Consider the following 10046-nt stretch of genomic DNA (forward strand, 5'->3'; position numbering starts at 1 on the left):
AATGTTATATAAATTTATATATATGTGTGTATTTATATATATATATGTGTATGTGTGTATATATATATATATATATATATATAATTCAACTAAATTTAGCTCTGAATGGCCAGTAAAGCCTAGGCAGGAAAGAAAAGGTAAAAGAAGTATGAAATCAAAAAGTGACAGAGTAGATCCAGGCAGGAAAATGATATGCATGGCAGAGAATGATGAAACACCACATGGGTGGACCAGGAAGTAGATCTCAACTCTGGCTGCACATCAGAATCACACGAGGAGCATAAAATGCCTCTGCTGGGTCACAATTAAAAAAGAAACAAGCAAACAAAAAACAAACAACAAGCAAATCTCTGGCCCAGGTATCTGCAGTTTATAAAAGTTCCCCAGGAGATTCTGATGTTCCCTGTATTAAAAACCACTGCCCGTCCCACCTTAAGCCCAGAAAGGGCAAAAACACTTACAGAGGGACACAACTTACCATTTGAGAATAACTATTACATGTGTTTAGTTGGGTCTATAGGCTGTCAGTACCAGTTACCAACTTCTAACATTAAAAGGTTGAACCAAACTAAATGTCTTCAAAATGAAAGTTAAATACATCGACTTTAAATACCACCACCTCCAGAGAGACCACCAGCCATAGAGTGGCACTGCACAGACCCTCCACAGGGTGGTAACAGGAGGTCCGACTAATTTGGAGACACGGGCTGAACTACACGTCCTTAATGAGGCATGATCAACTCCACCCTATCTTAAACCCACTGATAACACACTGGTGACTAGCAGAGCAATACACTTGGAAGATATTTTCACATAAGCAAGTTCTCCATTTCGACTTAACCTTATACGTGAGGTTTTCCTTTGGATTTTCTTTCCTGTGCAAAGAACCCTGTGTGCACTTTGAAGCTGAGATTCATTACATCATTCCTTCTGCGTTGGAGGAAATATGGGGAAGTTCAGAGCCCAGCCAATGCTATTTCCACTTTTCACCTCTCATGCACAATCCATTGCACCTGCCAAGGAATAAGGCTTAATACGCCTCCTGAAAACCTCGTTAAGATTTATATATTCTTTCTCACATTCTTAAATTATGCCCCCTGGCTTTTTTTAAAATTCATATTTGCACAATAATATTTTGCAAGCTCCAGGGATGCTTACCATCAGCTTCTTCTACTTCAAAGTATCTGTAGTTGAAATGGATAGTAGGAGCATGAGGATTCTTGGGGTGGATAACAGAGCTCACGCCCATAGCAGAAAACGGCAATTTACCTGGAAAGCAAAACACGTGGTGAGCTCCACTTAATCATCGGGCTTAAATCACTCCAACTTGGTTTCGGGACCAATTTTCAAAAGCTCCTTTTTGTCTCTTAAAATACAATTTTAAAGAAGTAAATGTGAACATGCTTCTTTGGCATGTGCACCCTAAAGTTTTTTTTTTTTTCCACAGAAGCAATATTTATTGTACAAATAGAACTCATGGGGAATAAAGGTTTGCAGGGACTTTTAAAGGCTGTCGAGACTGCCTGATTTACCATCTTTCGTCTTCAGAATTTTCCCTCTGCTTCTCATTTGTTTCGCTGCTTCCTCAGAAAGATTTCCATGAACAACAGAAACGCTCACCCCAGCCTTTTCAAAAACATGCCCATCTTGAAGTACGCAGCTGATGCCACCACCTCCTGTTTATAGAAATACAAAATGAGGAGAGAAGGTAAGGGTGTATGCAAAATCGAAAACAACCCTTGCATGAAGGTGGTGGGATTGGGAGTGACTTTCCTCCTCTACTGTCCAAATCTTCTAGACCATCAGGATATTTAGCATTTTAAAGTACGATAAAATTAGATAACTAGCATAGCTTGATGACACTGCGACTGCCTAGTGGGCAAATATTTTACCTTTCCCACAGCACTAAACTGAGTATTTCTTCTACATCTAAAATAAATCACTGGACGGGCGCCTGGGTGGCTCAGTCAGTTAAGCATCCGACTTGATTTCTGCTCAGGTCATGATCTCAAGGTTTGTGAGATGGAGCCCCCACCCAAAGGGCTCCGTGCTAATAGCTCAGAACCTGCTTGGGACTCTCTCACTCCCTTTCTATCTGCTCCTCCCCTGGACAAGTTTGCTGGCTCAAAATAAATAAATAAACTTTAAAAATAAAATAAATCACTGGAATATTTTCCCTTCAAATACTACTGTCCACAATGGCATCCATTGGTTATGATACATGAGAGAAGTCCACAGTTAAAAACAGGTATGGGTATGTTTGAGGAATGTTCTGCTATTACCAAGTTTAAGAGCTCTGTATTAATTGTTTTTTCTGTGTGCTGTGTACCATTTAATTTTGTTTATAGGCACTTAAAAAACAGTAGACATTTGAACTCTTCAGGGATTTGGGACTTTAAACTGAATAAGATACACATTAATATTTAGGTAGATGAGATTTACTACTAATAGGTTTTTTTTCTTAAGACACTAGAGTTACCACAAAGGCAACTGTTCATAGAGGTACTTGTTTGTCTTTATTTCTAAGAATTTTTAGAGCTGGATGGGACGTAAGACTATCCAGTGCAACCCCTGTACATTTCAAGTGAGAAAATGAGGCCCAGAAAGACAAAACACTTTATCCAACATCACACAGCTGGCAAGTGGTCCAATTTGTTTTAGTGCTTTCTATGCATCAGACAATATTTTAAGCACTTCATATATCATCATCCCTACCATCCCCTCATATAGTATCTAATCTCATTTCAGAGAAGAGGACACAGAGGCACATCAAAAATTAAGTAACTTCTGAAGGCCACGCAGTTACTCTAGTACTTGTAGTTGGGTCCTTGTTCAATGGTCTTCACTTGAAAACATTGTAAGATAGATAACACTACAAAAGATCAGATTTAACCTCACTTAACAGAGATGAGGCAGCATCACAGCTCAAAAGCTGCTGAGGAGAAGGATGCTGTAGTATTCCTAGCTAAGAAGCCAGGAATTCTTCAAGTTTATGACCAAGATGTGGGCTTTCCCTACATAGGCAATAACAAGGTCATAAATACATGATTCTATAAAAACTGGATTTTTCTTTACTGAAGTACAATCGACACATAACATTATATTAGTTTCGGGTGTACAACACAATGATTCGATATTTGTATACATTGCAAAATAAGTCTAGTTACCATCCAACACCACAGAGAGTTACAAAATTTTTTTTCTCATGATGAGAATTTTCAAGATCTACTCTCTCAGCAATATATGCAATACGATATTTTTGGCTGTAGTCACCATGCTGTACATTACATACTTATGACTTATTTATTTTATAACTGGAAGTTTGTACCTTCACCCATTTTGCCCATTCTCCTCACCCCCCTCCTATCTGGTAACTACTAATCTGAAGAACTGGGTTTTGCCACTGGAAGGGAAGATTGTCCTAGCAGGAAGTCTGAGGGGTGCTTTTGGTAGAACTACTGACAAGCCAAATATTTCTTGTGCAACTTGGGAAAAAGACATAAGGACACAATGACAGCCTCAGTTGGAGGAGTCTGGCCAACACTTAACAAATAGGAGGCAAGTTAATCTTTCCATCTCTAAAGAAGGAGGAGAAGGGGGAAATGCACCCAGAGAAGCGGATGAAATGTGAGGAAAATCGATGCTCAATTACAAATATGGACACCCAAGCCTGTTGGCTGAAAATAACCCTAAAACTATTACGAAAAGCGCCATTAAAAAATCGCATAGACTTTGAAACGTCCAGGATTAGAGTAACAGATCTGCATCTAGAGGTCTGCAAACAGAAGCCTGATGACCCCTACAGTCTCAATCTTCCTGAAGGTGTCCCTTCTAACCTAGCAGCCGCTCTGTAGGTACCCCTTTCCTACTCCCAGCCCCTATTCTCCGTCATCTGCTGCCAGCAACCTAAATCTCGATCTCTAACCACCCCCCCCCCCGCCCCCGTCTCCACCTCCCGCTAGGCGCTGGCCTCCTCACCTTCCTTCCTCTCCCACCGGTCCACGGAGAAGCGGGCGCCCCCGTCTACCTGTGCCAGAGCCTGGCACACCTGGGCCTGGGTCTCCAGGATCAGCAGCTCCATCTTGGTCTTCATGTCGCTCGGTCTCCCACGCAGCTCGCGCAGGTCGGTCACAGGCAAGGCCATGAAGCAGCTGCAGCGACGGGCCAGCTCGTCCTCCTCCTCAGGCTTCCCCGACGAAGAGCTCCGCGCCCCCGAGCTCTTGGGCACCATCTCCGCCCGCTGTACGTGCCCGAAGGCGGCGGCGGCCAGCCCCGCCAGCCCGGCCAGCCCCGCCAGCGCCGTGGTCAGCCCGGTCCCCAACCGGGAGGCTCCTCCCGCGGTCCGGCCGTGCCCCAGCCCGCGGCACTGCTCGGTGCCAGTGGAGCCCGGGGGCCGGCAGATGCGTCCCGCGGAGCAGCGCCCCGGCCAGGCGCACAGCGCTCCGCGGCCGCCCCGCGCAGCTTGCCAGCAGGAGCCCGCGCTCAGCCTGCCCAGGTGCAAGGCCATACTGCCGCGCTGTCACCTCTAGCAATGCTCACGTCCCGGAGATCGGTCCCTGAGCTTCTGGATGTCCCAAGCTGGGGAGCAGCTCTGGGAGTGGAAACCTTGGCGGGGAAGAGCTACTACCGGGTCGGCACTCGAGCGGCGGGCGGAGGGGCGGGGGATGCTGGGAGCTGTAGTCCGGCTCCTGTCGCCGCCTGCAGGGGCGCGCCGGGGAGATAAAGAATCCAGTCCCCAGAAGGGCGGGTGCCAAGACATGGGACCTGGATGCCGAACGTGCGAGAGGGCTGTGTAAGTAATGAGATAAGAGGCTTTCTGGTCACGTACAACCTCTGGTCTGCTATCCAATCAACCACAGGGTGTAGACAAAGTACACTGAGGACGCTGAGGACCAATGGAGCAGAAAATATGGCCCGAGTCCTTCCCCATTTACATTTACAATTTACAAGTTATATTTTCAAACAGAGTTGCAAATCCTGGCTCTGAGTATATAGGAGGCCCCTTCGTGCCCAGTTTCCAGTCCAGGAGACCTTCTAGAATTTGTAGGAGGGGCTTGGGGCGGAGCCTGAGAGACTCCTTCGGTACCAACAGTTTTTTTTTTTTTTTTTTTTAATTTTTTTTTTCAACGTTTTTTATTTATTTTTGGGACAGAGAGAGACAGAGCATGAACGGGGGAGGGGCAGAGAGAGAGGGAGACACAGAATCGGAAACAGGCTCCAGGCTCCGAGCCATCAGCCCGGAGCCTGACGCGGGGCTCGAACTCACGGACCGCGAGATCGTGACCTGGCTGAAGTCGGACGCTTAACCGACTGCGCCACCCAGGCGCCCCAAGTACCAACAGTTTTTAAAGCGAGTCCGCAAGGTAGTAAAGGGATGCTAAGAAAATCCTAGTAAAAGACTTTAGGAGAGTTCATCATTGCAGTCTTTCCAGTTCTTGATCCTGCACTAACCAGTTGATTCTTTTAGAAATAGGAAAAGCAAAGTGATCGTTTTACTAAACACGCATAAAAGTAATGCCCTGGTGTGTTTGGGTGATCAAGGAATAACATTAGACTTAAAAATACATATCACCCTACAATTGGGGCGTGCTGCCAAGTATTTCTCACCTTTTAGTACTTTCAACAACTCATGTAAGCTAGGCGGGGCAAACATTTGCCCTGCTTTCTCCCTGCTACTACCAACACACACACACACACACACACACACACACACACACACTTCAAAAAAGATGTAAGAAGCTAACATAGATTTGACAGATTTTTGTTCTTATTGTTCCTGTAACATACCACAGTTTTGTGTTGTCTGAACATGAAAGTGTTAGAAAGACTGTCATGGAATGATTTTAATTCCCAGTAGTAGATAATAATTTAAGCCACTTGTGGTGGTCTCTACAAGTTTTTAGTGGCTAGATGCAGTGATGGAACTTCATGGCTATGGGTCAGACAAGCTGTTCAAACCAGTGTATCTGATCCATCCACAATTGCATCTGGCAACTCTCAAAGTGGGACACAACATTAGCTGGGTAGGTATGCTTGACTCACTAGCAGATTCAATAAAAGGTAAAGGTTTGGATTGAGAAGTGAATAGACTACTTCGGGGGAAGAATACCATTGGATTTTAGCCATAGTGTAACATGTTGGGAGGCTGAGTTGCAGGAGGAAAGGGAAGATAAGAACTATCACTGCAGTAAGAGTTGTTTGCCTCTCCTAGATGCCTGTGATAAGGTTTGGCTGGGCCTGGGGATAGCAATTGAACCTCATTAATGGAAAGAACCTCTCCAGCACATTTTTCTATAAGAACCCCATTCATTTTTGCTCTGATTCTGAGAATACTCATAAAGCTAGGGAAAGATAAGCAGACACAGGCCGCTTTGAACATATGCACAGTCAGATAGTCTGGTCTTGAGCCAACTGTGTACTAATTTGCAGGTTTCCATCCCTCCCCATCCTTGGCCTCTCTTTGCAAAGAGCTTGCTCTCCTTTCTTCTGGTTTCCAGAGACTTCCATACCCTTACCTTATTATGCTATGCTAAAGAAAGGCCTTTATAACTTTCAAACTTAAAAATAAAATAGCTAGTTATTTAATCAGCAAAAATGAGTTTATCTGGGCATAGCGGAAGAATTGTAACTCCAGACATGCAAACTACACCACACCATAGGCAAGAACAACAATACAGAGGAACAAAGAAAAGGAGCTTCCTTTTATAGAGGAGAGAGTTGGGAAGGGTTGTTTGGAAGAAAATTTCATAGGAGGAGAAAGAGAGTTCAGAGTTGTGGTGGCTTCCCATTGGCTGAGTTGTGACAGTTTCTCATTGGCTGGGTTGTTGCTGGGTGAAGAGTAAATCTTCCTCCTTCCTGAAGGGGTATGCAAAGTAAGATGTAACTGATACTGAATGAGAACCATCCCTTAATTTTTTCCTGACCTGATTTTGAATTGGGTTTCATTTATTCATTTTCACGCAGCCTGGTTAGTGTGAATGTAAATTACCTTCCTGTGGCTACAAATAGTCTCCAAGAGATTTAAGACCTATTTGTCAGCATGGAATAAAAAAACATCCCCTATTTCAAGCTTTTTAAAGCTAGTGAGGACAAATCATAAGTTTATAATAAGGTACAAAACATAAAATGTAAGGCTTCTCATCCTTTTTTGAGCCTGGTTTCCTGCACTGCTTTATGTTCTATATGATCCTGCAAAACAAAAAGATTTTGAATAGCCTTGTACAAACTCATGAGGCATATATATACATATATATATACATATATACATACATGTATATACATGTATGTATGTATGTATATATATATGTATATATATATAGTGATTATGTATATATGTATATACCACTATATATATATATAGTGGTAGTGAGATAGCAAAGAAGTGGACTTTTTGATATTTTTACTCAATTTTTTAGAATTTATATTTTAAATGTTTAGGTCTTTATATAATTTTATTTTAGAGGGAGATCGTGTGTGTGAGTTGGGGAGAGGGGCAGAGGTAGAGAGAGACAAAGAATCTTAAGCAGGCTCCATGCTCAGTGTGGAGCCCAGTGCAGGGCTCAATCTCACAAACCATAAGATCATGACCTGAGTGGAAATCAATATTTGGATGCTTAACCCAACTGAGCCACCCAGGTGTCCAGAAATGTTTAGGTCTTTAGAGGCAAATATTTACATATTTCATTAAAGTAATTGGTTCTTATAGTTAAATGTAGGTTAAATATCCAATGCAATTTGTTGTTACTGACTTGCTTTTTCTTTATCTGAAGTAATTTTAAGATTAGTTTCTCATAGAGGTATAGATACCACCCAAATAGTCAAGAAAAGTTTTATGAAAGGGAGGAATCATGGTGCCTGCTCCTTAGTCCTTCACCTTTTGCCTTTAGCCCCTCCATATTTCTTCTCTATAGTAATATGCATGTGATATCTGGAGTTGCAGCAACCATTTGTGATGAAGACTATAAAAATGACATGAAAAAATTTGCAGAGCAGTAAGATAGAAGGAGCCTGGATCCTGATACTTCCTTGAGCAGATGGAACTCCTGGGCTAGAGTTCTTGTTATATGAGAAAAATAAATAAATTAAGGTACTATTTGTCAGATTTTCAGTAACTTCAGCTTAAGTCTTTCTAATATCCTAATTATCCCATCTTGATTCAATGTCTACCCTGGAGCCAACCAACAATGGCCAGGGGTAGAGGATGGAATCATGTTACAACATGATGACCTCCAGAGATGCCTGGGTGGCTCAGTCGGTTAAGTGTCCAACTCTTGATTTCGGCTCAGGTCATGATTTCATGGTTCATGGATTTGAGCCCTGTGAGTGGATCCATGCTGGCAGTGCGGAACCTGCTTGGGAGTCTCTGTCTCCCTCTCTCTGCCCCTCCCCTGCGCTCTCTCTCTCTCTCAAAATAAATAAACAAACATTAAAAAAAAAAAGAACATGATGACCTCCCACTATAATTGAGGGGAATGGTCAGTATGGGATATCGTTTCCAGAAAAAAGGGAAATATGGTAAGCAGATAATACAGTTGATGCCCAGGATAGAGATAAATTTTTGAAGATAATTCCGGGGTATTGAGCTTATGAATCTAAGATGAACACAAATATGGAATTCAGAAAGAACTAACAAGTTAGGTATGACAGAAGGTGATAGGTTTAACCTAGACAGTTATTAAAAGTTATTTCTACCGGTTCAGCCAAAGCTATCCAGCTGTTCCATTTGCCTTAGGTACAATAGTTTCCTGACCACCCTGCCCCTTCACCATATAATGCTCTCAGCAACCATTCTAGGAGGCTTTAGAACACTATGGGTCAACTGAAAGGGAGAGTCGTTTGGGAAGATGTTGGGGACAGCGTGTTTGGGTATATGCAGGTATCTCTTCTGTTTAGGCAATCAAGGGACAATGGGCATGGGGCAATAAAGACATCAGACAGCAGTAAGAAAGACATTTAATCAATGTCATGTGTATCTGCCTCCATGGTGTTTTTGTGGCACTTTCCACTAATATTATTTGCTCAAGAGATGCAAAGCTGCTTTTACTCACATCATGGCAAATTCATCTCATCTGGTGAACTAGAATGCTTTCTTGGAAAACACACATCTAAGGCTTTTTAACTTAAGCCCATATGAACATCTTTTTAAACTTAGGAGTCAAGAATTAGTTCCCTTTGTTCTCTACGTCTATCTAAACATTTTCTTCCATGTCTAACAGTTTAGCAAAGAGCAGGACCTGCTTCTAGAGGTTGAATGAATACAGAGGGAGAAAAAGGCACTTTTGAAATATTTTCTTTTATTGCAAGACATGCTGAGATGCTGGTGGGTTACAAATGGAAATATGAATCCTGAGGAGTGAGGGCTGGAAGGGTAAAGATTTGTGAGATACCCACCATGCTGGAATGATGGAAAGTTCATAGAGGAACCTTTAGAAGAAAAGGATAAAGGGTTCAAAGTCAGGACACAGCACATAAGACACATTTAGGGACAAGGGAAACAAGAAGTCGTAGGGCCTTTGGTGCCATGTCACAGAAGTATGAAGGGGAGAAGTCATCAAAGAGGAGAGTGTGGTCCGTGGGCAGAGATCTGCACTCTCTGCTCAGAGAACACAAGTGCTGAGTACCAGATTATGAAAATTATAAAGTCACTGGCTGCCTTTGAGACAGAGCTTCAGAGAACTGGATGAGGTGGATGCTAAATTGAAAGGATATATAGAACAATAGTAACTCAGAGTGGGTAGTTATAAGATTGATCTTTGGTTTGAGGTGGAAAACTTGAGCATGTTTTTTGCTGAAAGGAGTGAAGCAACTGAGCGAGACTAAAAATTCAAGAATATGCACCACTAGGAGACCTTATGGCCAGAACCAAGCTTCGTTTTCTCTGCTACTTTTCCCAAACTGAACCATTTAATCTCCATTCAGATAGCACAAAGATTAGGGGGCATGGGAATCAGGGCTGGGCCAGAAGATTCAATGCTCCTGGTCCTAACATATGTACTTTCAAGGGATCTGGAATTCTTACTCCAAATGTTTGCCCCCACCCTCACTCT

The 10046-nt window shown here is 42.8% G+C and overlaps 1 protein-coding gene across 1 annotated transcript in view; it reads right to left on the minus strand.

Moving 5' to 3' along the window:
• Positions 1 to 4635, minus strand: part of CPOX (coproporphyrinogen oxidase) — a 16802-nt gene extending 12167 nt beyond the window's left edge. Inside the window, exons 1-3 of the mRNA XM_049628047.1 lie at positions 3979 to 4635; positions 1533 to 1676; positions 1159 to 1269 (exon numbers count right to left, since the gene is read on the minus strand). Coding sequence (XP_049484004.1) covers positions 1159 to 1269; positions 1533 to 1676; positions 3979 to 4507 — 784 coding nt within the window. The 5' untranslated portion in view covers positions 4508 to 4635. The remainder of the gene's footprint in view (positions 1 to 1158; positions 1270 to 1532; positions 1677 to 3978) is intronic.
• Between the last annotated feature and the right edge of the window lie 5411 nt (positions 4636 to 10046).

This window comes from Panthera uncia, chromosome C2 (genome assembly GCF_023721935.1).
Source record: "Panthera uncia isolate 11264 chromosome C2, Puncia_PCG_1.0, whole genome shotgun sequence".
Classification (NCBI taxonomy): domain Eukaryota; kingdom Metazoa; phylum Chordata; class Mammalia; order Carnivora; family Felidae; genus Panthera; species Panthera uncia.